The 27,376-nt window shown below is 60.1% G+C and overlaps 1 protein-coding gene across 6 annotated transcripts in view; it reads right to left on the bottom strand.

The window, feature by feature from the left end:
* Positions 1-308: 308 nt before the first annotated feature.
* Positions 309-27,376, bottom strand: part of LMO1 (LIM domain only 1) — a 139,628-nt gene continuing 112,560 nt past the window's right edge. For all 6 annotated transcript variants that reach the window (XM_047752343.1, XM_047752347.1, XM_047752345.1 and 3 more), the window contains 3 exons: positions 5,388-5,601; positions 2,906-3,031; positions 309-621 (listed from right to left, as the gene is read on the bottom strand). In XM_047752343.1, coding sequence (XP_047608299.1) covers positions 516-621; positions 2,906-3,031; positions 5,388-5,601 — 446 coding nt within the window. In that variant the 3' untranslated portion in view covers positions 309-515. The remainder of the gene's footprint in view (positions 622-2,905; positions 3,032-5,387; positions 5,602-27,376) is intronic.

Genomic DNA, 27,376 nt, shown 5'->3' with positions numbered 1-27,376 from the left:
CTGCCAGGCAGTCAGGGCTCTCAGTGAGGGGATGTGACACAGGCGCCCAGGGAGGGGCGGTTCTCCTCTTGCCTCCTGGGGGCCCAGGGTACGTGCTCTGTTGGGGGCGGGGGGCAGCCCAGGTCCCACCTGCGGTGGGGGTGCTCCCTCCCTCCAGCTTCTCCCCCTAGAGCCCACCTGGAGCTCCCTGCCCTGGCAACAGCGCACGCTGCAGCCCCATGCCCGCCTCCAGGGCCCCCGCCCTGCCAAGGACCAAGGGGAGGGGCCCCAGGTCCGCGTCAGTCACGTGATCAATGCGGAGCCACCTCCCCGGAACATTCATAAGTTTAATCCACGCCAGTAATAAAATCGCATTACATTTGTCATAAAATAAATGTTCCCATTTATATACAGAAGACAGACTGTACAGGCCCAGCCTGGCCCCGGGAGGGTCACACACAGACGGGCGGCGGAGCTGCAATCGCAGGAGAGCGGCCAGCCGGCCGGGCGGGCGGGCCTGGAGGCCGGGACGGGCGTTACTGAGCCTGCGGCTCGAAGGCGCCGGTGAGCTGCCCCTCCTCGTAGTCCAGCTGACACAAGATCATGTTGTTCTTCAGGAAGAACTTGTCTCCCACACAGAACCTGCAAGAGCCAAGCGGCAGAGAGCGGCCGTGGAGGGCCCGGAGGACGGGCGTCCAGCCAGGACCCTGCCCAGCCCAGGAGGGGGACAAGGGAGTTTGCTCCTGAGCTTTCCCAGAAGTCCCACGCCAACCTGGTCAGTCCTGCTGGCTCGGCCCACCCCCAGCCTGGGCTGCAGGCCAGACACCTAAGCCTGGGCCACGTCTCCTCCCGTTGGGGCTCCCGGGGAGGTGGGGGCAGGGGTGGGCAGAAGCAATGTCCCTCAGTGCTGGAGAGGAGAAATGGAGAGGGGACAGGGACAGAGGGAAAGCCCCAGAGAGGAGTGTGCAGGGGAGAGGAGCAGACGGAGGAGGGAGTGGAGGAGGTGGAGGAGGGGGAGTGGAGGAGGTGGAGGAGGGAGACGGAGGAGGGGGAGTGGAGGAGGTGGAGGAGGGAGAGGAGGAGGGGGAGGAGGGGGAGTGGAAGAGGTGGAGGAGGGAGAGGAGGAGGAGGGGAGTGGAGGAGTTGGAGGAGGGAGAGGAGGAGGGGGAGTGGAGGAGGTGGAGGAGGGAGGATGGAGGAGGGGGAGTGGAGGAGGTGGAGGAAGGGGGAGTGGAGGAGGGTGGAGGAGGGGGAGTGGAGGAGGTGGAGGAGGGAGATGGAGGAGGGGGAGTGGAGGAGGTGAGGAGGGGGAGGGGGAGTGGAGGAGAGAGCAGACGGAGGAGGGAGTGGAGGCGGTGGAGGAGGGGGGGAGTGGAGGAGGTGGAGAGGGAGAGGAGGAGGGAGGGGAGGAGGGGAGTGGCGGGAGAGTGGGGAGGAGGGAGAGGAAGAGGTGGTGGAGGAGGGGGAGTGGAGAAGGTGGAGGAGGGAGACGGAGGAGGGGGAGTGGAGGAGGTGGAGGAGGGAGATGGAGGAGGGGGAGTGGAGGAGGTGGAGGAGGGGGAGTGGAGGAGGTGGAGGAGGGAGATGGAGGAGGGGGTGGAGGAGACGGAGGAGGGGGAGTGGAGGAGGTGGAGGAGGGAGATGGAGGAGGGGGAGTGGAGGAGGTGGAGGAGGGGGAGTGGAGGAGGTGGAGGAGGGGGAGTGGAGGAGGTGGAGGGGGAGGAGGAGCCGGAGGAGGGGGAGTGGAGGAGGTGGAGGAGGGGAGTGGAGGAGGTGGAGGAGGGGAGGAGGAGGTGGAGGAGGAGGTGGAGGAGGGAGATGGAGGAGGGGGAGTGGAGGGGGAGTGGAGGGAGAGGAGGAGATGGAGGAGGGGGAATAAACTGGCTGACTTTTCCAATCCTCTGTTCCCCTCTCCAAGGTAAGGAAGTGGCTCAGTTAAGGGCACTCTTTTCTCTGAACAGAATCTGAGGTTTTCCCAACCACCTCTCAGGAGGAGGTGACCCTGACCCCGCTTCTGTTCTACCTAAAGAAAGCCCCATCCTGCCCCCTGCCCTTCCCGGTCCTCTTCAAGTCCTGGAGGGTTCAGCCCTTACCCCAAAGATGTCCCCAGGGTAGCTAAGGCTTTTCGTGGGACCCCAGGGTGACACGCCCAGGCCCAGCCGGTCCTCTTTCAACCACCAGGTGGCACTGCAACTTCACCGAGCCCTCCTGGCGGTGGTCGGGGCAGCGCTTCCTCCAAACCGCTTCCTCCAAACCAGCTTAGGTAGGTCCCTCTGGACCTCACCCTCTGGCAACGCTTGCATGAGCTCCTTCCTGACCTGGGGGCTCCTGACAAAAGGGCCTGCCTTCTGGGGCTCAGCCTCAGCCAGGGCTAAAGGGCTCTGGCTCCTTAGATCCCCGGGGCCTCCCACAGGGCTGGGGGCACAGTAAGCTGGGGGCCAACACACCAGAAAGGGGGCTGGGCTGGAAGAAGAGTCACAGGAGCGAAATTCTAAAGGCTATTTCACCCTCCACCTTCTCACGAGAACACACCTACGTGTATCCATAGGTAGCACACGCAGGGCTCTTGTACACGTACATTCAGAAACATGCATGCACAGGCAAACTCACCCGTCCTGCAGACAGCCCACACAGACCCCCTTGCACGTGGACGTGTAAAAATGCACGCATGGCCACAACACAATGCGCACGGCTCATTCACAGCCCTGTCCGTTGTGTCTGTGTGGAGCTGTGCTCTACTCATGTGCACACACGGTACTGGAGGGCACATAACTGGCTACCAAGCCCACGTGTACATAAAATACACACATGCACATACATGCTCCCAGCAACACGCACACATAGAACCCATGTTTGCAAGAGACCTGGCAGCAGGTGGCAGCGGGGTCTGCTGAGTGCATTGGGCCTGTGGCAGCCCACCACCCACCTCTGGTTGCAGAGCTGGCAGGCGAAGCAGTCGAGGTGGTAGACGTTGTCCCGGGCCCTCATCACCATCTCGAAGGCTGGGATCAACTTGCTGCAGGCGGCACAGTTTCCCGTGGTGCCAAAGAGCCTGCAGAGGGAAGGGAGCGGAGAGCTCAGGGGCCCGCGGGGGCTGGCGGGAGGGCAGGGGAGTTGCCTGCAGCCGGGGCCCCACCTGCCCCCAACCCCTGCGGTTCAGTAGGTGGGCCTGGGCGAGAGGGGAGGAAGATACACGGAAGGGTCTAATTCTGCTAAGAGGTCCGGCTTCAGATCAGCATATCCACGCAAGGAGGAGACCTGGGTGGGCCTTGGGTTGACTCGCCCTCCTGTCCTCTGGCTCCCACTAGGGTCCCTCAAGCAAGCTCCCTCGGCGGCTACCCAAAGACCCCAGGCTAAGGACTCCAGATTCACACAAGCCTGAATTTAGAGGCAGTCTGCCTATCGTGGGCTGTGTGTCCTCAGGCAAGTCACTGGGTCTCTCTGAGCCTCACTCACTTCAAGTATAAAATGGGGACCTAAATACATCCTTCGCAGGCTTGTGAAAACGAAACACTCAGTCACGGCCCTTCTGTAAACACCCAGACGCTGCCTGCTACGTGCCAGGCACTGCTCTAGGGGCTTCCCACAGACCAAGTCATTGCATTCTGACAACAGCCTGTGCAGAGGCCTTTTTCTGGTCCTATTTCAGGAACTCAGGCTGTGACGTCTCTCCCTTTTCCCTTTTCTTGGACCTCAGTTTATCCTTCTTTAAAGTGGGACTGTTGGACTAGACGATCCCGTTCAAAGATGCTTCTAAAACAGAACAGATGCCAAAAGGACATTCCAAGGACGACTGGCACCTCCTCGTAGTTGCCAATTGCAAAGTTCCAAGGACAGAGGGCTCCTCCCTCCCCACATAGGCCCATCCTTGGCTGGATGCGCGAGCGGTCCGCTCCCTTTCTGTACGGTGGCAGAGGAAGCCCCAAGTGAGGCGAGGGCCTTGAGAGGCAGGCGCGAGGCCCCCTAATCCCTGATTTGTCCGGAGCTCAAACGCAGGCACCTGCAGATGAGCTCGGCTCCATTATTCATCAGCCTGAGCTGCCTGGTGGCTCAGATTAAGGCAGACAAAGGCCGGGCCACAGCATCTGCCTGCCAAGAAGGGCCTTTCTTACCACCAGTCCAGTGGCTGCAGAGGGGCAGGCTCTGGACGGCCATTCTCTGGGCTGAGCAGCTCCAGGAAGCCCCAGCCCCACCCCAGCCCCACCCCAGCCCACTGCCCTACCTGGCCCCAAGGGCATTCCTTGGCCTCTGCCAGAGCCCAGGAAAATATTTCAGGCTCCAGGCGCTGGCAGGGCCCAGGAGGCTTGTGGGTGCTTGAGCTCTATGGAAGGGCCCATCCTGCATGGCAGTCCTCCCTCTCCAGGTCCTGTGGACTCGTCAGACAGCCTGCCATCCTCCCCTCAACCTGGCAGGTTCAGCCTCCAGGTGAGGTCCTAAACCTTGGACTTGGAGGCCCCTCCCAGGCTGCCGAGGGCAAGTCCCCAGAAGCAGGTGGGTGACCTCTCCCCTGACCTCGGCATCTCTCCTCCAGCCCCGCCAGGAGCCCTGAATCACTCGTCCTGGTTTTCAGCACCATTTAAAATAATAAAACAAACTCCTGCAAAAGGCAGAAGTTTTAAAAGAGAAGGAGCGGGCAGGTAAATCCTGGGGAAAGAGGGGAGCCCGTGTTGATAACTCCCCCCCACCCCAGTCCTGGGCCAAGGGAGCCCCTGAATCCCTGGGCCCACCTCCTTATTAAGGCAGGGGGCCTCCGCCCCCGCCAGGCCCCGCCCCACCCAGCAGCCCGCAGGGAGCCAAATGCAGATGCTGGGTCTCAGCCAAGGCCCCTGCTTTGTGGCCTCCTTCCAGCCTTGCTGATGTCATGCTCGGCCCGAGGGGGGTCATGGGTGAGGCGGCCCCGGGAAAGGGTCCAGGCTGCGGGGCAGGGGCAGCGGGAGCTCTGAGGAACTGAGGCAGGGTTCAAGTGCTGGCCTTTTCACCAGTCACCAAGGGGTAGACTGAGGCGGGGGCACTAAGAAGCCAAGCTCAGAACTGGTCCCCAGTGTGGTCTCTAAGCCCCAAGGTCAGAGGCTCTTCTGCTCGGGTCTGGCTCCCTGCCGGGCTCCCAGCCAGGGCGGTGGAGGAGTCGGGGGCATCTTCAGACCAGAGGGGTCCAGGGAGGTCAGGGCTTCCCACCCTCCTGCTCCTGGAGGCCCCTCCGAGGGGGCCCCTTCCTGGATTCCAGGAAGGGGCAGCCTGCTGTCCTGGGAAGCTTCTCTGGTGCCCATGGGCACCGAGGCCCGTCTGGGGCGGGGCGGGCACTGGGCCCGAGGGGCGGGGCCCGGGCTGGAGTGGGCAGAGCCGCACCGCCCTGGGCGGCGGGGGGGGGGCATGGAGGGGGGGGCAGAGGGGGGGGGCAGGCGGCCCACCTCAGGTAGTCGCGCCGGCACAGGATGAGGTTGGCCTTGGTGTACAGGGTGGAGCCCACCTCGCCCAGGCGGCAGTCGCAGCAGGCGCACTTGAGGCAGTCCTCGTGCCAGTACTTGTCCAGCGCCTTCAGCAGGTAGCGGTCCTTGATCTTGCGGTTGCAGCCCGCGCAGCCCTTCTGCTTCCCTTTGGGCTGGACCGAGAGCATCGGCACGCCTGCGGGGGACAGGCGACAGACAGATGGGCACGGTGGGCCCTGGGGCTCCCCCCTCGGGGCCCATTCTGCGGCCGCCTCCAGGGCGGGGGCTCCCAGGAGCCGCCCTGTCTCCCCAGCAATCACGTTCCCTGGCCCCGGTCCGGCCTCCTCCCCACCCGGTGAGGGGCCCTCCGCAGGGCTGGAGCCTGCGTCTGCTCTGCTGCAGGCACGCAGCGAGCCCCAAGGCCTGGCCCCCCCACGTCCGGCTCTCCATCCAGCCACTGGGCCCTGGGCCCTGTGATCCCCAGCAGGCCCGGGCCTCCCCACGCAGCCACCAGCCCACGGGCTCGTTTCTGCAGCCCTAAAACAGAACCTCATCAGGGGGCTGATGGCCCATGAGGCCTTCCAGATCTTTCTGCCACCTGGAGACGTGCTCCCACTGCTGTGTACTTGACTAGATTAACCCAACACATGAGGCTACAGCCTCTTGGTCTGTTCACACAGAGCCGTGCAGGTGTCAGGAAGAAAGGGAGATGCCCCCCGATAAACCCCCAGGTGGGCCGGCGCTGGGGGCTGGGGCTGGGGCTGGGAGGTGCAGAAGCCCAGTTGCTCCTGCTCCCTACCTGCCCTGGCCTGAGAGAGGGAGGGTTCCCGCGTGCCTCTGTACCCTTGCTTGTCCTGCCAGGATAAGAACCTCAGGCCCAGGTGAGCTTCCCAACAGACAAGAAGGTGGCGAGGTACAAGGGCAGGTATCTCAGTGTGGCCTTGCCTGGAGGGAGGGGCAGAACTCCCACAGGCAAGCGCCCCGTGCCCACGGGCACAGCCTGCAGGCACGGGCACAGGTGTGTGCAGAGGCACAGGCCCCTGGTCCCCCTCCCAGGGCCACAGGGAGGAGCCGCCCGAGAAGGAGGTAGGAACAGATGTCCCGGGGGCCTGGATGTCCCTGTGTGTGTCCTCGTGTGAAGACAAGGCTTGGGGGGAAGCACGGGGGGCGGGGGCAGTCTCGAGCCTGGCTGGACGGCCGCTGCCTGTGAGAGGGGTCTCAGAGCCCTTCTAACGGCGGTGGGGTTGGTTGGGGTGCTCGTTCCCTGACGCAGGCCCAAGCACACTGGGGGTCACCCTGGAGGGAACAGCACGCTCCTGCCTGCGTCCTCGGTTTTCCAGCCGCTGGAGGCCGCCCTCCTCCTGTGCCCACCGTGTCCCCTGGGGTCTGGGTTCGGCCCCCATCCCTGGCCTCCCTCCCCCGTGGCCTCCGCCAGAGCCCGAGCTGCTTGCTTTCCGTGCCCTCTGCCAGGCCGGGACCCTGCCTCCCGCTCCCGAGGTCCTCAGCCTCAGAGTCCACACAGGTCAGGTCGCAGGGGCCGGCCGTGTGCTTCCAGGCAAACACCCTATTCTGCAGACGGGGAAACGGAGGCCAGACGTCAGCCCCGATCAAGCCGGCCTCCGGTCCTTCTCCCAGCCTCCCCGCCTCCTCAGACTCTCTGAAAAGGGGTGGCCTCCAGGGCCCGGGGGGTGGCCAGGTGAGGGCGGGAGGAGGCAGGGCAGGCGTGATGGGCTGTCTCCTCCGGCCCCGCCGGTCCCCACACGGCCCATCTGTTCGCTGGGAGGCTGGCTGCCTAATTTCCTTAATGCAGCTCTAAAGGTTAATTGGTCTGCAGGAGCCATGGGCTCCCAGGAAGACAGTGTCCCTCAGGCCTGCCCAGGTCTCTGCTGACAGGGGCCAGCCCGGTCACAGAGCTCCGGCCTCCAGCGAGCAGGTGGGGGAGGGGTCCCAAGAGGTGGATGTGGGGAGGTCAGGGGGCTCCCAGGGGACAACCACCGTCCCCGGGGCCTGTGGAGGGAGCAGCAGCACTGGCCAGCGTAGCCACACCGATAAACTCCAGGCCAAGCCTCCACCAGTCCCCCCAAGGCTGGCGTTCCCCTTGCTCCCCTGCGCTGGCAGCAGGCGTGCTCCCTGCCAGCAGTCCTGAGTCCCCACCCCCACCCCAGAGCCCTAGACGTGCACTGCCGCCGGCATGGGGTGAGTTGGCTGGAACATCCTTACTCAGGGGACACACCTGGCCCACCAGCTTACATCTTCCATCTGGCTTGGCTCCTAGAGAGGCTGAGCCTGCAGGGCCAGGGACCACGAGGTGGCCGGCAGGTCCATCTGCGGTGGGACTGGGCCCCAGGAGGACCCAGCGAGGCATGCGGAGTGAAGACACACGCTGCCCCAGGTCCCCCAGGCTGGGCCTGGCGCACAGCAGGTGCGCTGTAAGGCCTGAACGTGCTGCTCTGGGGTTGCTGGCCTCTGCTCCCTGGGCCCTGGAGAACTCTTAAGAAGCCACGTGGCTTCTGCCAGTGTCTGCTGTCCACTGAGACAAGAACGCCAGGCTGGCCTGGCCGAGCACTGGGGACCCAGAGCTTTCTCCTCCTGGAGAGGCTGAGGTCTGGGGAGGGTGAGCCCTGGCTCCCGATGGAACCCCCCACACTGTCCGCTGTCACTGGGCCGGCCCAGGGGACTCGAGGACACTCCTGAAAGGGGAAGGGGCTCTAAGGTGGCAGCGCTCCTTCCTCCCTCCCCAGAGGGTCTGGGCTCTCCCTCCCTGCCCTGCCTCCCCAGCCCCCACCCAGCCTGCCAGTCAGCCCTGCAGACACCTCCCCCGTGCCCGGCTCTGGGAGCTGAGCCTCGGGCCATGCACTTTCCATTAAGAAGATAGCATCCCTTTGCTGAAGTCCATTTGGGCTCCATTTTAGTGTTATCTAAAAATCAAATCTACATGGTAATCCTTTTAATGCACTCCTGACTTTAGAAAAAAAACAGCTTTGCGCTCCTTCAGGAAAGGTTTTAAAGCATTACTCAGTAATTACTACTCACCCATGAAAACACTGATTTTTACAATGGCTGCGGCTGGGCCTTGCACACGCACGTGCGCTCACGCTCAGAGGCGCTCACGGGGTCCGGCGAAACCAACTCACTCAGCCCGTGCGTTCCCCTACGTCTCACGGGGTGGGTGTGAGGGGGGCGACATTTGAGGGGAGCTGGGCCAGCCCCACCCCCGCCACTTCCCTGGGCGGCCTCGTGGTGAAAGGAGGTGGCCTCCAGGTCTGACTCATCGGCTGCCAGACACTCACCCTCAGCTCTTTAATCTGGGAAAAGCCAGACGGCCCAGGGGACCGGGAGGGCCTGCCAGAGGTCACTGGGCTCTTCAGCGCCCCCGAGGGGGGGGGTCTGCCAGGCCTGGCCAGCGTCGTCGGCAACTCCTGCCCACCTGGCCGGGGCCAGCCTGGCCCTCGGATCCAGCTCTCAGTCTCCTCCAAAGCGCCAAGGCCACCGGCGCCTGGACCCGCCGTTGCCTCCGGTCAGGACAGCACGACCCCCACCTCCCGGCGGGTTCCTTCAAGGCCAGTCCTCTTCCCCAAGAGGCCCAGCCCACCCGGCCCTGGGTCACTTCCCCCGCTGGAAGCATTGTGCCACCACCCTACCGGCCACTCCACCTGCCAGCCGAGCCCCCCCCCACCACACGTGAGCGCATCCTGCCTGGCCCTGCTGGCTCTGCTCCCTGCAGAATCCAGGGACGGCCCTTTCCAGCCCGCAAATGGACCTCATTTGCTTCTGCCCCGGAGCCTGCCCTCCAGCGCTGCTCCAGGAGGACCCGCCTTGTCCTGCCGCCGCACTTAGTCCATAGAGGAGCACGGACCTTGACCGCACAGAGCCAGCTTTCCAGCCTGGGAACGGTCCCGAGTAGCCAGAGGCCTGATGCAAACCCCTTCCCCTTCCCCACCCGCATCTGGGAAATGGGGCCTCAGCAGCCTGGGGGACCAGGCAGGGACCTGCACAGAAAGCCCCAGCACTGCATCCGCAGCGGGCTGGGAGGGGACGCTCGAGACACCTTCCCAGTTCTGACACGCGGGTTCTTGTTCTCTGAACTTTTTCTCTTGACGTTGCCAAGTTTCAGCACCATGACCAAAACCAGGGAAGGATCACTGGTCTAATGCTGTTCCCTCGTCTACAGACCCCACTCAGATTTCATCGGTTCCCCCGATAATATTCTTTTACGGCAAAATGCAAGTCTGGACCCTGCATGGTATTCGGCTGTCAGGTTCAGTCAACTTAAATCTGGAGGCGCTCCCGGGCCTTCTCTGGGTTTGCAGACAGCGGCCTTTCGAAAAGGCTGACCAGTTACGTGGAGTTCCCTCAGTCCCGGCTCGTGGGACACTTTTGCCTACAGGACGCCGGAGCCTCCTCGGAGCCTCTCTGCTTTAAAATCACTGCGAAAGTGGCGCTCTTCTCAGAGTTTCCGTGAGGAATCCAGGACTTAGCGCCCGTGAAGGGCTTAGCGCTAACCGGGCCTGGCAGCGAGACGTTGGCTCTGATTAGTGGCACCCCATGCGGCGCCGGGCAAAGGGTGACCTTAGCCACGGCGTCCTCTCAGATGCTACCGCGGGGATGGACACGTGTAGAGAACAACCCAACTCGAATGTGCCACCGTAGTTCAAGTGGCACGAGCTCCAGCGAGAGTCCAGCCGAGCGGTCACCGCAAACACGCGTAGAAGGAGGCGGGCCCCTCTGTCCCGTCAGAGAAGCGGCTGGTGCAGCGGCTTGGAGGCGACAGCTCGCGCCCGGGCCCCATGTGTGCCCCGGGAGGCGGAGGCAGCCTCGGGGTTTCTCCTCCTCTCTCCACGCGGCTCAGGGCTGCTCCAAGCCCGGCCCACACGGCCCAACACAGCTGCCCCGCACAGGGCTGGGGCGTCCCTTTTCACGGTGGGAGGCAGGCAGGGAGCCTGGGTGGCGCCCTGCTGGGGGCCCGGGGCCTTCTGCTGGGAGACGGTGTGCTGACTGGACCATGAGCCATGCTCAGCTTCCAAGTGCTTGGCTCCTCACTGCCTCGCAAGGCGGGCACCATCTTATTCCCATTGTCATGACGGGAAAACTGAGGCACAAGGAAGGTGACTTGTCATGGGCCACGGTTAGAAAGAGACAGAGCTGGGATTTGGCCCTGGCGGCCCGTCTCCAGCGCCCACGCACTGGACTCGCAGGCTCTGCGGCCAGGCTGCCTGCGGCTCCCCTGGAGGAGCCAGCAGGCCCCGGGCGGGAGCCGTCACAGAGATTAGGAGACACGGAAGGCAGTCGGATGCTCACACATGCACACACACAGACGTGCACACGCCCTCACGCACGTCCATGTGATCGTGCGCACACGCACACGCACCAGGTCCACGGGAGGTGGGACCGTGTCGGCTTATCCTTCCCGCAGCAGTTTTGTTCCAGGCCCGCGCGGTGTCGGCTTGTGGCAGGTGCTCCGTAAACTCTCGAAGACGGGCCTCTGCACCCGAGCACACGCCTACATGCGGGGCACGTAAACACACACACGCACACACACGCGCACGAGCAGCCACGTGCACACTGACTGCCTTTCGAAAACCCTGCATTTCTAAAAAGTGGATCGTACCCAAAATTAAGCTCTGTTTTGAACAAAACCCGTGACTGAGGCCTGCAGCTCTGTTCTCGGCCCCACTTTCCTAAAATGGAAACGCAGGAGCCCCAGGGTTTCACCCACGTGGACCCAGGCAGGGTGGGAAATGATCCAGAGGGCATCGGTGCCACAGTCGCCACACCCTCTTCAGAGGCGGGTGGGGGGGATCACCTCTGGGTCCCTGCCACCTGCTAGCTGTTTCCCAGCAGGGCTGACAGCCCGGCCTGGAACTGCAGGGTGGGACCCACAGAGCCTGCGGCCCTCCTCGGCATCAACCCCGTTTAATAAGGAAATTTGAAAGTGTAATCTAATTCGGCAGAATCTCTTTAAATCTCGTTTTCTCAGAAGTAACTTCATTTCGCACGGACACATCCAGCCTTGTGCGAAGGCCTCCATTTCACACCAGTTTTATCTCCACAATTTCTCGTCTCACTGCACTCCTATCCCAGGGCCTTGCCCTGCGCCAGGCGAGGCCTGAACTAATAGCATTTCCTACTCATTTGGAATCAAAAGCCAACGAGAACAACTGTTGACACTTGGCTACAGCCACCGAGAGCAGGCTCATTACCGCCCCCTCACAGGCAGGTGCTCCTGGGTGGCATGAGGCAGGGGGACCCGCGGCCTGGCAGGTGCGGGAGGCTGGGGGCGGGGGCGGAGCTCGTTTTGGAGGCGGGGCTCGGCTTGGGGGTGGCAGCGTGGGGGACACCCACAGTACCTCTGGAGGGGCTCCAGAAGGCAGGCAGTGTGGACACTGACAGTGGTCCCGGCAGACAGACGGCCTCAGCTTGCATTCTGCCTCCCCCGCTTCCTAGACCTGCCTCAACACCCTCACCTGAGGAGTGAGTGTCACCTAAGCAAGGAGACGCTGCCTTCAAGGATTATTTGGAGGGTTAAATGAGGCAATGGCCATGAAATACTTACAGCAATATTTGACGTAGTAGCTTAAAAAAATCAGCTAAAAAAACATGGACCTCTGATGACCCAACAATTCTCCTCCTGGATAGGTGCCCAACAAAGGAGAACTTAGGTCCATCAAAAGAGCTTCCAAGGATGCTCCCAGCAGTTTTCTTCATAAGAGCCCCAAACGGGTAACTCCACAGATGTCCAGCAACAGCTCCACGGCCAATGAATTATGCTATGGTCATACAATGGAATAGTATGCAGCAGTGATAAAGAGTGAGTCACGAAATACATGCAACCGTGTGGGTGAATCAGACAGTGTAATGCTGGACAAAAGAAGCCAGGCACGGGAAGGCACAAATGGTGTATTTCTATTTCTATGTAATTCCCCAACAGAAAGCTGCCTCGTGGTGACGGGGGTCAGCGTGAGGGCTGTGTTACCAGCTGGCAGGAGGCTTGAGGAGGCTGCCGAGGTCGACGGAATATGCCCTTTATGCGGATATGGTGTTAAGCGGCTGCACACATGTGGAAACTTTAATGAATTCAGCACTGGAGACGTGTGCCTTTTACTGCACAAATATTAAACCTCGGCAACCATAAAACCCTAAGACAGAGGCCCCCTCAGTTGGGACTTCCTTTATGGGCCTCGTCACAGAAACCACCATTTCCCCAGCGCCTGCTGCATCTCTGGTCTCAGCGAGTCCCCGTAGCAGGCCCGAGGCACTAAACCAGTCAACAGAGGAGGCGACACGGGCCTCTCCCCGAGGGCATGCAGCTGGGGGTGCTCTGGCGTTCCCCCCCCGCCCCCATGAACAGCCCGGCAAAGAAGGCAGCCTGGCCACAGAGGGTGCCCGGGCGGAGACCGGGTGGCAGACCTGGAGCAGGGCCCAGGCTAAGACAGGAGGACCGCAGGCCGGGCTCTGTCTCCAGGCTCTGGTGGGTCACAGGCTGTACTGCCCCTCACCTGTTGGTCCTTTGGAAGCTGTGGCTGCGGTGGGACCTCGAAAGGGCTTCGGCAGGGCCAGAAAGCGGACGTGGACCAGAATCTCAGGACGAAGGGGGCACGGGGGCTGGGAAGGGGCACAGTTGAGACGCCTGCATGGCAGCCTTGAGAGGGACAGGCTGAGGCCGAGCGGGAAGGGAGAGCTGGGGGCTTTGTGTGAATGAGGGGTGCACAGGGGGCCCGGAGGGGGGCCCGGCTGAGGGTGAGAAATTTAAAGGGGGGCTAGGTCCTTCTCTGAAGTGCACAGTCGGCCACAGCAGGGGATTGAGAGAAGCGCTGTCCAGTCCTGTCCCCAAATGTGCCGCCACCCTGGCCAAGGCCACACGGTCACGCCCCACCACTGGCCAAACGCTCATGCTCCCGCGTGCTGCTCCTCCTCATGACCCTGAGGTCAGGGAATCACATCACCTGCCCCGGGGCATCCTGGGAGCGGCCAAGCGGGGCTGGGGACCCAGGCTGCTGCCCCGGAAGCGCCCCAACCCCTCATTCTCCCCAACGTGGAAAGCGAACTTCTGCTTGGACCCAAATGAGCCAAAGGCAGGTGGCTCTGAAACAGCCCCTGCAGAGACCCCAGGGCAGGGTGGGCCTCTGGTCCCCAGTGTCCCCAGAGCAGGGGTCCAAAGCAGCGGGCACCTCTGCAGCGGGTTCTGGTGGAACCCAGAGCGGTGGTGTGTCTGAGGCCTGAGCCCAGCGTGGGGGGAGGACGGGCTGAGGGGCTTCCATACGGACAACCCAGGGGTCTTTGCTGCTGAAGGAAGGGGCGCCTGCCGCAGCCCGCTGTCAGGCAAGGCTTTGGGGGACCCAGCCGAGGACCTGAAGGGGACCAGGCTGATGCGTGCAGAGACACGGAGCAGATGTAGACAGAATCGAGGGGCCCCTGACACACGTCCAGCTGTTTGGCGTGGGTTGGGGGAAGGACGCCAGGCCAAGCGCACGGTTATCTGCCGTGCGCGCCTCCAGCACAGGTGGAGGCCTGCTCTTCTCCGTCTCAGGTCGTCTCTGTTAAGCCCCAGGCCCATCTGGAGAGGAGCAGACCCCAGCAGGACTCCGGATCTTCTCCCCAAATCTGTGCCCCCACCCAGGCTCCCCTCACGGTCCTAATGCCACCATCCACCCAGGTGCTCAGGCCAGAAACTCGGAGTCATCCTCAGAGCGCCCCTCCCCCTCCCCCCTTCCCCCGCCTGGTCCCCTCCTAGCCGTTCCTTCCCGCTTCCAGAGCCGCCACCACCTTCCTCTGTTCAACCAGCAAAGCCCCCCGCGCCCCGGGCCTCTTGTGTCTCGTATCTACAATCCAGGTTCGAACGGCAGCTGGAGAAATCTTTCAAAACAAAGTAGGTCAGGTCACTGCTCAGCTTGAAACCCTTCCTTAACGTCCAGTGGGCTGGGAATGACACCCACCCTCTTCACCAAGCCTCTGGTATCCTCCCGGGGTCTGGCTCCTGCCCCCATCCCATCCCCTCATCCCGCGTGTGCTTCACCACACTCCAGATCCCCCGCCTGCCTCAGGGCCTTTGCACATGCTGTTCCCCCTTGTCAGAACACCTTCCTTGTCTCTTCATGTCCTTGCCTCCTTCTTGCGTTGGGACCATAAATGTCATCTCAGAAGGGCCAGATCTGACCTCCTTGTTTCCTGATTTAAATGACTTCCTGGTCATTTCTTTCTGAGTTTTTACCACAGTCTGTAATTGTTTTACTTTTTTGGTGATTTTTACCTAAGAAAAATGTTTGGTCTCTCTCCTAAGAATGGAAGCTTCTTAAAAAACTAAAAATGGAACTACCATGTGATCCAACAAGCTCACTCCTGGGCATCTATCCAGAGAAAACCATCATTTGAAAAGAGCCACGCACCCCTGTGTTCATTGTAGCACTATTTACAATAGCTAAGACATGGGAGCAACCTAAATGTCCATCAACAGAGGAGTGGATAAAGGAGATGTGGTACATACACACAAAGGAATATTACTCAGCCATGAAAAAGAATGAAATAATGCTATTTGCAGCAACATGGATGCCACTAGAGATTATTATACTAAGAGAAGTCAGACAAATCAGACAAATATCATTTGATATCATGTATATGTGGAATCTAAAAATGATACAAATGGTCTTATTTACAAAACAAAAACAGACTCACAGACTTTGAAAACAAGCCCTAAGGTCACCGAAGGGGAACCATGAGGGGGATCAATTAGGAGTTTGGGATTAACATATACACACACTGTAGTTAAGATAGAAAAACAAAGCGACCTACTGTACAGCACGGGGACCTCTGCTCAATATCTCAATATTCTGTAATCACCTATAGGGAAAAAGAATCTAAAAAAGAATGGCTATCTCTATACGTATAATGGAGTCACTCTGCCATACACCCGAACCTAACATAAGATTGTAAGTCAACCATACTCTAATATAAAATAAGAAATTTTTAAAAAGTATGGAAGCCTCATGAAGCCCTACTTTGCGGACTCTGTCTTGGTCCCCACTGTTTTCCCAGCATTGAGCCCCCTAACAGTTACTCTGTAATCAGCCATTCACTTAATGAATAAAGAGACTGAGCAGAATCTATCCAGATGTTATTGGCAGGAGTCCGCTGGCCAGAGGGGGCTGATGCGGGTGGCAGGCTCCGCAGAGACGGGGGCCTTCATCAGGCTTACTGGTGCCCTGCACCACCCACCTGTAGCCAGGAAGCTCTAAGACACAAATCATGCCAAACCATGCCAGCCACAGCTCGGAATGTGGAGAGGACCAGCTCCGGGCTCCGGCTGAGCAACGACTGCTCTTGTGCAAATATAAACCCACTACCCCTTAGATTAAGAGGCAGCAACCTTGTCCTTCAGCGCCTGCTGCCCCCCGAGGAACGAAGCCCCCCTTGGGGGTCTCTCCTCGTGCATAAATTCTCCTTCCCAACTCTCAGGGGATGGGGAGGGGGTGCTGCAGCTCAGGCCCCTGGGCGACCCCAGCAGCTCAGTCCTCCCCGCTGTACCTGTGACCTGGGCACAGGCCCAGTCCCCCCGCCCCCCCCCCGAGGGTCCTCTGGCCTTAAAGATGGGACCCTCCTCCCCTCATCTGAGCCTCTGGGGGCCAGTGGGAGGAAAATGCCCCTGAAGTTTGCTACAGAAACTCCCCAGGGCCAAGCCTTTCTGTGAAGCCTCCCCAAGGCCACCCCCCGCCCCACTCGGGCTGCTGGAGCCAGCCCCCAGGCCCCCGCAGGATGCTGCTGGGAGCTGTACGGCTGTGCGGACCAGCGGGAAAGCGTCTGGAGGCTGCACTCCCCAGACGGCAACTCACCTGCTCCCCAGGCACCCGCAAAGCCCACCTCACCCATCTAATGAAACCGGGCTCCCAAGGGGCCCCACAGTCGCCAGAGAGGAGGAGGAGGGCACAGCCTCTCAGACGAGTCTCAATTTCACAGCATCAGGGACGTGAGCACCAACGCGCTGAACCAGAAAACGAGAGTCTGGCAGGAGCTGCAGACATACCGCGAGCGCCAGGGGATCGGAGATTAGGGCCCTTCAAAATCAATTTTGAATTCAAACTTTTAAATGTGTTCTCCAGATGCAAGGAGGGGACCCTCCAGGCAGGCTTGGCCTAGCCAGCTGCTGGGTCCTGCTTGTTTCTCGAAGCAGCCAGAGCCCATCTGTGAGCCACTGGGCTGGACCAGGGTAGGGAGCACGAGGGAGACCCCAGGAGCCGCAGGGGCAGGAGCCACATAGGCTCTTGCAGACCCAGCACGACCTCTGGGGCTCCGTCCTGGGGTCCCATCCTGGGGTGAGGTCCTGGGGTCCCCTGCTGGCGTCACATTCTGGGGTCCCGTCCTGGGGTCCCATCCTGAGGCTTCCTGCTGAGGCCTTGGGGGCTGTGCCCCCTCCTCTGCAGACCCAGATGAGAAGAGCTGAAGGCAAGGCCCGTGCAAGCCAGATCCCCACTCCCCCCCTACTTGGCTGAGAAGGCTCGTGGCACCCCAGCGCATGAAGCTGTTAAGACCACGCGCTCCAGAGCCAGACAGGCAGGGATGTGTGCCCTAGAGCCGCCACGGGCTCCCAGGGGCAGGGCCTGGTTCAGAAGTGAAGGAAGACAGCAGAGCAGCCCCCGTGCAAAGGGAAAGCAGGCGTCACAGGGCTGCTGGGTGGCTGGCGTGGCCGCAGGCGGCACGAGCCGAGGCCCAGTGTCTACGGCCAGGGAGGGGACAATCAGGCCGCTGTCACCTGTCAGGTCATGCGGGCTGAGTACCGACCGTCCTGGTCCGCAGGAGGACGGGGACGCCCAGGGCAGTGGGCCTCCGCAGGAGGCTGAGCAGGACAGGCCGCTCCAGCCCGACCGAGGGGGAGGCGCCAGGGCCTGAAGGAGGAGGGCGGCCGAGGATGCTCCTGGCAGCCCTGGCAACAGCCCCGCTCCTGCCTGGGTCCCTCCCAGCGGACGGCTGGTCCACTGAGAGGCCTTCGCATCTCTGGGTGGGGAAGCTGGTCCGTGACACGCCTGTCTGATCTCAGAGACTCACAGCTCCTGCCTCCCTCCTGCCCCTGATTCTCCAAACCTGGGGCTGAAGCCCCAGCGGGAAGCCACTCTCCCAAGACATAAACCCAAGCGACCGTGCACCACTCTTCCGCGGACGGGCACGGGAGGGTAGCCGAGGCCGTGGGCCCTCGGAGACCTCAAGGGGGCCCCTTCTGATGGGCGAGGCGGCAGGGACACCCCCACCCCTCCCACCCCGGCTCTGGAGTGGGCTGCCAGCTCCGCGAGGAAATTACAGCACGGGCCTGGGTAATGCTCCTTTTAGTTACAGCATAAACTGCGGCAATAAAGCCTACCTGGGGGAATGTTTAGAGAAAGCACTAATGATTTCTTCCCCAGTGGTTAATAAATTCACTTCCAGATCAATTTGTTCGCGATAGAGCCTGGCGAGCGGAACCCGCGCGGCGGGCACAGCCGACTGTGTCTTTTTCAGTATAAATGATTTATTACGATGATTAGCGGCACATAAACAATTTAAAATACAACGCTAATTAGTTTGGGGAAGAAAGGAGGGGAAAACCACCCTGCCTCTCTCCCCATTATGTTCTACTTCCTAAGTGTGTACTTTTTAATTAAATCCAAATGTCACAATAAATTTAAAGTGTTTTATTACCATTCGGGCTAACTAAGGCAGTCATGCAAGCCCCCGTCTCAGGCAGCCACGAGCCGGGCTGGGGGTGGGGACGGGGGTACCAGCAGGGCCTGCTACACACTCTCCTGGGGACAGGACGGTTCGGCGAGGCCCCGGATACCTGTCCTGGCTCCTGCAGCCCCAGGCTGGAGAACGCTGGGGCCGCCCGCTCCCTCTCAGCTCCTGGGCCGGGTCCCTTGGCTCACCCCGGCTCTGGCCAGGCCAGAATCCAGCCGCTTCTCCTCAACAGCCCCACGGCCCTGCCCCTCTTCAAGCCCGCCTCAGTAACCGGGCACCTGCCGCCTGGCATCGTGCTTGGCATTTCCTACACCACACCTCACCACGCTCTCCTCCCAGTGCTCTGAGTAGTTCTTACTGTTTCAATTTTGTGGCTGGGGAAGTCGAGGCTCAGAGAGGTGGAACAACTTACCCAAAGCCACACAGCTGGAAAGTAGACTTTTGCAACATCCTGATTCCTAGAGCTCCCTCCTGTCTCAGAGCCCATGTCTTGCCAGGTCTGTGCCATGACTTCCCAGCGCCCAGGATGGGGAACTGAACATGCGGGCTGCTCAGACAGGGCTCTTCCTTGCACAAGGCCCCGCTTTGCCCAGAGACACAGGGGAGGCCAGAGTTCGGGCCAGGGACCTGGACTCGGAACTGGGTTCAAGTTCAGGTTCTGCCATTAACCCACAATGTAACTCAGTCAAGTCCTTCAGTCTCTCTGAACTGCAGCTTCCCCATCAACAAAACTCAAGTAATAACACCCCAAGCGCACGGCAAAAGAACCAAAGCAGCTAAAGCAAGGCGAGTGCTTTGCAATCCTTCATACACATAAGGAATCACTAACAAAAGCCCTGAGGCGAGCAGGGATCCCTAAGACTCCCATTTCACGGGTCAAGAAACCGAAGCTCGCAGGGGAAATGAATCACCCAAGGTTGCACCGAAACTTAGGAGCCAGGGGACCAGGCAGCAGGCAACCTCCCTGCCCAAAGCTCAGACAGCAAGGATGGTTGCTCTGCTGAACGCTCTTGTACTGTTTACTTAAAGTGGAAAACAAATACCCCTAAACATAGAATCACCATATGACACAGCACCTCCACTCCTAAATATATGCTGAAGAAAGACGAAAACATATGTCCACACAAAAGCTTGTATAGGCATGTTCCCAGCAGCGTTATTCACAACAGCTAAAACGTAGACACAGTTCAAATGCTGGTAAAATGTGCTCGTATAACACGTGCTCTCTACACATTGTGGAATATTACTTGGCAACGAAAAGGACTGAAGTATGGAGACATGCTACAGCATGGAGGAACCCTGGAGACATGACGCCAGGAAAGACGGCGGCCACAAAGACCGCATCTTGTCTGATGCCGTTTGTATGAAATACCCAGAAAAGGCAAGTCCCTTGGAGACAGAAAGGAAACTAGTGGTTGCCAGGGGGGAGGGGCACGGGAGGGACCGCTAATGGACGCGGAGTTTCTTCTTAGGGCGATGACAATATGCTCTTGAATTCGATAATGGTGGTGGCTACACGAGTCTAAGACGAGAAACCGCTGAAATGGACATTTTAAAAAAGGTTAATTTTGTGGCATGCAAATTATTCTCAATAATGCTGTTTTAAAGCAAAACAAAAAAAGCAAAACAAACAACAAATGTCCCTTTGAGAACAGGAGAAACCACTTCATAAAAAATTACGTCCTGGGGTCAGGAGAGGGGTCCTGGGAGGTCCAGCAGGCAGCGCTCGGAGAGATCGGGCCCTGGTCACCCTGCGGCAGGCCAGCTGCCCCCTGGGGCAGGGCCCCAGAGCGCCCCAGCCAGGGGTCTGCCTCAGAGTCGCCTGGATCCATCGCTTCCACCCCTGCATTTGTGTTCTGTCTTCCTAGCCTTCTCTCTGTTGAAGTTTCTGCAGCCTTGGGGACCCAGGACCCCCTGCACCCTGGGCCTTCTCGTGGGGGAGGGGTCCTCTTTCAACCCTGAGCTTGTCCTGCCCCAGGGACCACAGCGACGTCCTCCAGACACCTGGCCGAGGTTCAGTAAGGGGCGCTGTCCCCTGCCAGGGCCTGAGAGCCCTTCCCAGACAGGGGTGGAGGTGAGGGAGGAAAGAGATGAGGCTGCCAGGGCCTGAGAGCCAGGGCCTGAGAGCCCTTCCCAGACAGGGGTGGAGGTGAGGGAGGAAAGAGACGAGGCTGCCTCTGGGTCAAGTGAAAAGCGCGGAGGGAGAGTCCTGTGCCCAGGCGAGGCGGCACCCTTGGGGGCTCACTGAGAGGGTGACTCATGAGCAAGCCCCCAGCCAACAGGGGAAGCCAAGCCCACACCACGGCAGGCACACCTCCTGCCCTGAATCTGGGGTCTGGACTGATGCTCTTGGGGCATCTTTCCTCTGGAGCAGGGAACCCAAAATCCTGGAAGGGAAGGCGGAGCCCTGGGCACGTGGGCTGTGGCAAGAAGAGAGGGGCCAGCGTGGCATGGGCTGAGTGGCTCTCCAGGCCCTGGGTGCCAGGCAGAAGTGGTGCCATGGCCAGATGCCCCGAGGGACAGCTCGCTGCAGAGGCAAGGTTGTGACTTAGCTCCCCAGGACGTGTCCCAGGACGTGCTCTCAGACACAAGCTTTGCTCTTCTCAGGCCAAGTCCACTCGCAGGGAATTGGGGAGGGGGACGGCATGAGACGCAGATAAGGGGAGGCAGACCTCGCTCTTTGCCACAGTCAGGAGCTTGCACGGAAGAGTCTGAGAAAGGAAACCGGCCCCGGGGGGGAAGGCCACGCGGTCCAGACCGACGGCACGCGTGTGCTCACAGACACCGGGAAGCGGAGCTGGGCAGGTCCGGGCCCGCCAGCCTGGGCTCACGCCTTCGGAGCCTAGAAAGCCAGGGTCTTGGTCCAGTCCCAGGGCAGCAGCAGAAGGGGAATCGCGGAGGCAGGGGAAGCCTCAGGCCCAAGCGGGCAGGGCTGGCAGGGCCCCGGGACGGCAGTGGGTCAGGGCAGGCTGCAGCCAGCAGTACTGCTCCGCCTTCCCTGGGGATCAACCCCGGGAGCTCGGGTCCCGCTGCCAGCAGGTGAGACGCTCTAGCCAAGAGCCTGACCCCAGGAGACTTCAGATGAGCCCCCGGCCCTGCCTCGCCCTGTTCCTGAGGCCACAGCTCCAGCCACGCTCTCCCCCATGTCTTTCCTGGACTCCACCTGCCTTCTCTCTGACCGTCTGGACCTCCGTCTGCAGCCCCGGCTTCAACGGGCCAGACCACAGGCTTGGAGGCAAGGAAAGTGCCAGAAGGCAGGAGGGGGCGGGGCAGTGAGAGGCTGAGGGGCAGGAGTGGTCCCTCGAAAGCGCGGAAGGAAGGGCACCTCCCTCCCACACCACAGCTTGTTCTGCTTCCTGCCCTTAGAGCCATCCTCTCGCATCACCCTCCGCATTCCAACAGCGCACCTGCTCTCTGGCCCAGGTTCCTGGCCCAGAGCTCCTCAAAGCCGCGGAACTTCCCCGGAGACAGGAGTATCTTCTGTTACTCACAAGGGGTCTCTTTGGGGCACCTCTCCGCTAAAGAGGGGACTTGGGGCAGGTCCCTAGATAACCTCAGGACGAGCCGCTCACCAGAAAGACCTGCTGATTAGAGGGTCAGAATTTTCTGCCCCTCCCCTGACCTCCAGGAACGGCCGGGTGGGGTGGTCGACAGAGACGAAGCTCCACACACAACGTGTCTTCAACGAGATCTGACGACCCGCTCCGGGCAGGCGAGCGTGTGCTGGGAGGGTGACCCAGCCCAGCTCCACGGGGACAGGGGCTCCTGGGCTCAGGACCCTCCCAGACCCCAGGTGGTACCTCTTCAACTACCTGCTCATCTGTTCCCTTTCTCAGAAGCTCACAGGAAACTGGAAAATATAAGTGTTGCCCTGAGCGCTGAGCCGGGCTAGCAAAGCATCCCACCCGAGGAGAGGGTGGGGGGTCAGACGTCCGGGTGACAACCTGGACTCGAGCCTGCGCTCTGGGGTGCGGGCAGTCCCGGGGGACTGAGCCCTTGAGCCGGGGCATCTACTGCCATCTCTGGGTAGATGGTGTCAGAAGTGGGGTAAAGCTGCCGGCACCCAGTAGGTGAGTGCTGAGAACTGGAGAAGGGGTGGTGGTGCTGGAACTTTTTCCAGAGCCGCCAAATGATCTCAGTGAAACAGAAATCTGTCCTTTGGGAAAAAGATTCCTTTGTCTTTAGGAATCTCTCTGACCCCCTCGCAACCTCCTTCGCCCGTTAACTCATTCATCCCCAGGTCACTCAACAAGGATTTATGAAACATCTAGTGCCTAGTGGTAGAAGAATTATACCAACAGTAACGATTTGTCAACAAGAAAGTAATCATTTGCGAGTTTCATTTAGTCAATTTGATGCCTTGATCACTTTTCTATTCACTAGGGTTCAAGCGTTTCTTCCTCCTCTTCCCTTTTTATTTTACTGGAATTGGTTTCATTGGGATAATTTATTTTTAAATTTTTAAGTGACTATTCGGTTCAAGATCAGTTTGGGGCTCAAATCAGTTCTTATCAATTAGAGATTTTGTCGTTGACGTTTCTTTTGGAATAATTATTTCTACCAGAAAATACTTCTTGAGCCAACTCTGGCACATCTGAATTTTATCAGGAAGGTTTGAGTCTTCTGTCAATTTTTAGTCAATAACAGATTTTGCCAGGTGTGGGCTTAGCTGTTGCCAGCTTTGCTTTGTGTTAATTATTTCAACCAAGTTCATTTTTTCCCTGTATCATTTTGTTCCTTTACATTCTCAATAATACTAATGAGCTGTCATTCTCGTGCAGAAAGCGTAGGTTAGCGCAGATCTGCTACAGCCTGCGGCGAGCAGAGAGCCGTGTGAAAACATCCCTGGGCAAAAAGGGCAGGTTGGGACCTCACACTCGGCCCTGGTTCTGGTACGAACAGGTCAGGACCTGGTGCTTGAGGTGGTCCTTCCCGCTGCCCTCTACTCCCCTGAAACCCTGGCCCCCTGCCGGGGTCGGGGGAGGGGGCACAGGTTCTGGCTGGGGGTGGGGGCGTGGAGCACCTGCCTGCAGGAGACAGCCTCCACCTGACGGCAGAGACAGGGCTCAGCTCTGAGTCCCATCCCGGTGGGATGGACCCTCTGCTGGACCCCAGATGTCTCTACTCAGTGTACCCCAGCTTTAGCTGAGAGAGGAACTGAACGCTCCTTGGCGCCTCGGCCCCCACCATCCCCCCCGCCTCTAACCACCGATAAAGGGAGGTCACTGGCCAGGGTCCTCTCGGGTCTAAGGCTGTGACGTGCTCACTGGTCTCCAGGCTTTGGGCTCCAGAGATGGGATGGGACCATCTACCCGGACACAAATGCGGCTGGAGGAGGGCGGGGGCCACAGATGCTCTCACCGGGGGTCCCCACGTCTCTGGACTTCAGGAGACCAAAGGGAGACAAAGAAACATCCTGGCCTCGGTCTCAGCTCACCGGGTCCCACCCACGGTCGCCTCTCCACGCACGGAAGCACCAGGCATCAAGCGGCCCACCGCCCTCGCAACTAAGTGGGAAGCACAAACCGAGAGTGGGGAAGAGGCTGGCCCAGGGGCAAGCCGTGAGCTGGCGGCAGGGCCAGGCTGGGGATGCGTGAGCCCTGGTCCCAACCCTGGGCTCCAGCCCACAGGAAGGTCCCCTGCAGCCCTGTCCCTGTGACGATCTGCTGAAGTGGCCTCTGCCCAGGCTACGTCTAAGACTGGGAGGGGTTGAGGCTCTCAGTCCCACGGCTGCGGGGTGGCTGCTGGGGGCCGGGGGGGACACCCTCACCTCCACTGGGGGGCTGGTTCCCACTGCATGAGAAGAGCGGCTTGGAGTGCAAGAACCGCCTCCTTTGCAGGTTGGGGCTGGCGTTTGATCTCCAGCCTCCCCAAGGGGCTGCGAAGGTGGACACCAGTGGCCCTGCCTGTGAGAGGCCAGTAGGAGGCGGAGTAGGCCTCTCGGGGATGGAGGGGACCCTTCTCTCTGGGGGCAGCTACACTGCTGGACGCCTGGGGCCTGAGAGGCCGCCCCGAGGCTGACCCCACGGCAGGCTGCTTCCTCCGATGCCCCCTGGATCCCCCGTCACACAGGACATGGATTTCACAGGACGGTCCCCCGCGATGCGGGCCGTGTAAACCCCCCTCCCCCTTCCGAGCCTCAGCTGCACCTTCAGACTTGCTCCCAAGGAAGAAAACGCGGCCAGGGTGCTGGAATGCCACATCTGTGAGTAGATGTGTCCCATCTCATAAAAGGCTGTGACTTCCGCTTGCCAGCACGCATCCTCTCCTGACGGCTTCAGGGAAGCAAGCGGCCCCACTGGAGAAGCCCGCGAGGCGCAGGGCTGAGGGCAGCGGCTGACCAGCCTCAGGGAGGAATGGAGGCCCGCAGTGCACCTGCCCACGAGGAACTGCATCCCGCCAACCACGTGCGTGACAGCTCATTTCCCCAGACGACCCTGAGATGACACCACAGCCACTGGCCAGCGCCCTGGCTGTCATCTGAGAAAGACATTGAGCAGAGGGGCCAGCTGGCTGCACCTGGGCTCCTGAGATTAATAATAGCTGTTAAGCTGCTGAGTTGTGAGATAATTTGTTACACAGCAAGAGCTAACTAATACAGCACCACCGGGGGACACACACACACACACACACACACGGGACAGAGGGCCCCTTCCTCAGGCCCGGAAGAGGGCGCCTGCAGACAGGTCTCTGGCCCACAGCTCCCAGTGCTGTGAGCTTCCCTCCGGAGCCTCAGCCTTGCAGTGCAACATGGTAAGGAGAGGACAGAGGGCAGAGACCACCCCAGGCACCCCAGCCAGGTCCCTGCTTTCTGCCAGGCAGGCCAGCAAAGTGGGCAGAGCTGCCCCTCCTCCCCGTGGAGCCGTCACCCCAGGTCCTCCCCAAAGAACAGTCCCGCCAGAGCGCGGACCCCAGGCTTGTCTGCAGCGGGGTAAACAGCCTCCGGCACACCCACGTGGCCCTTCTCCCTGCCCCTCCCAGGCCCTAGGGAGGGGAGGGGACAACGACCATTCATCCCCAAGAGCCCCCAGAGCTGTGCCGGGCGAAGGTAGCACCAGCCGGACCTGAGAGGTGGCGGGGATCATACCCAGTCGCCCCCGTGAGAAGTGCCATCCGGTTCACTCCCCAGAATCACTCGGCGAGACGGGGCCAGTTGTCTGACCCAAAGCCCACTAGCCCCACTTGCTTTCCGCGTGGGCAGTCGGAGAGACGGGAGCTCAGGCATTCTCGATGGCACCCAGAGGCAGCCCCTCCGCCCCCAGTCCTGGGCCGGCTGTCGCCAAAGGGTCAGGAATCAGAGTTCTCGAATATTCCAGGGAAAGAAAAGACAGGATGGGGCAGGTGCCACGGGGGCCGTCAGAGCCCAGGCCAGAGCTGCTCCCACTTAGCCGAGAAGAGCCCGGCCCCTTCCCCCTCTCTCCTCATTGTGCCAGCCGGCAAAGTTGAATTATTAAAATCCAAGGGTACCACACGGAGACTCAGAGCAGGGGGCGGCCGCTCCCGCCACACAATATTAAAATGTCAGGAGTTTAAGGCCTGCGTTGGTTGAGTCATAAGTTATCAGCACCCAGTGAGGGCCGACAGAATGCCTCCCTTAAATTATTAAGCAGAAAGCGTCAGACTGTAATATTTTGCTAAAGCAAAGTACAGACACAGACAAAGATGTCATTTCAATATTTGAAACCAGCAAGTTTAATTTAAAATAAGAGCAAACCAATAAGCTCAGAACATAGTGGCGTGTGAGAGGAAAATTATACTGTGAGAGGAAAAAAAGTGGAAGGACTTAAGAAATTTATAAAAGTAATCTCCAAGTGGAAATTAGAAATCAAGGCCTAGAAACAGAATAACACAAAAGAAATATTACTGTCCACTTTCTAAATCAATATAACACTGCTCCACGCTGGAATTACCATGGTAACTCAAGTAAAAAGAATCAAGCAATTCTTATTATTTCAAAATAAAATCACAGCCTGAAGCCTGGGTTTTATTACAACCACTGATAGATCGCTGGCTTGTATTTATCTGAAATATTGCTTTTCAATCAGCTGGTTTATGAATGTACACGGCCTCTCACCAGCCCACTTACCGCCCTGTTTTGAGGCAGGGGGCTGACCGATGAATGGATGCCCGCCTGGCTGCATCTGCATGCACGCCCAGGCTTCCGTCAGCTCTTCACGCCCCTTCCAAGTGTCCCGTGCTTTGCCAGGCAGAGGAAGACCTGGCGAGGGCCGTGGACGGGGAGGGGGCTGACCGTGCGGTCCCCCTCCAAGCTTGGCCGTGGGCTCGGCGCAGCCCCCAACAACTGCCCGCGTTGCAAGCTTCCCTCCCCGCCTCCAACACCCTCTCCCTACCCCCACCCCCGCCACTGTCCTTGGACCCGCAGAGACCAAGCCTCCACCCGTCTCCACCCACATTCTTCACAACGTGACTTTTCACCTTCTTCCTTCAGGGTAGACTCTCTGACCCCCCCTTGAACTTGGGCTGGACTCGTGATTTATTCCGGCCACCAGAATGTGAAGTGACAACACCCAGAGCCAAACCTGGGCCTCGAGAAGGCCCGTGTGCGTCCATTCTCTCTCCTGGACTGGCCTCCTGCCTGAGCACGCGTCAGGAGAGCCTGGATGGAGGACGCACAGTCTGGCCGCCCCAGCATTCCACCGACCAGCCATCTGCCAGGCATGAGTGAGCCCGGCCGAGACCCGAAAAACCACTTAGCCAAGCCCAGCCTCCATCCCCGACCCCCGGATTCAGAAGCCAGACAGAGGCTTGCTGTTTTGAGCCTCTGAGTTTGGAGTGGTTGGTGATGCAGCAATCACAGATGCAGGCACATGCCCAGCACAGTGCCTCACTTTTAACGACGGGCTCGGTGACATGCGAGCCACTGTTTTTAGGACCCCTAAAGCCTGAGAGGCTGAAGCCAAGGGGATGATCCCGGCCGTGCAGAGGACACTGCCACATCACACCGGCGAGAGGCTTCCAGGCTTACCAAGTGCGTGGGTGGACACTAGATGCCAGTTAGGTGTTGCGCCCATTGGAGGGATGGGAAAACTGAGGCCCACTTGGTCGTCTGAGGTCACACAGCAGTCAGCTGGGACTAGAAGCCAGGCCTGCCGATTTTGCCAGCAGGCCAGGCAAGAAAAGCCCACTGAGGCAGAGCGAGGGGCCAACTGAGCCTGCGGGCCCGCCCTCGGGGGCCTCAGCCCCTGCTCCCGGGGCCAGCCTGCTTCCTCCTGACAACCATCAGCTTTTAATGCGCCCCCCGGTTACGTCAGCCA

Source organism: Phacochoerus africanus, chromosome 11 (genome assembly GCF_016906955.1).
Source record: "Phacochoerus africanus isolate WHEZ1 chromosome 11, ROS_Pafr_v1, whole genome shotgun sequence".
NCBI lineage: Eukaryota > Metazoa > Chordata > Mammalia > Artiodactyla > Suidae > Phacochoerus > Phacochoerus africanus.
The sequence above is the reverse complement of the archived record's forward strand: the minus strand, read 5'-3'. Positions and strand labels throughout refer to the sequence as shown.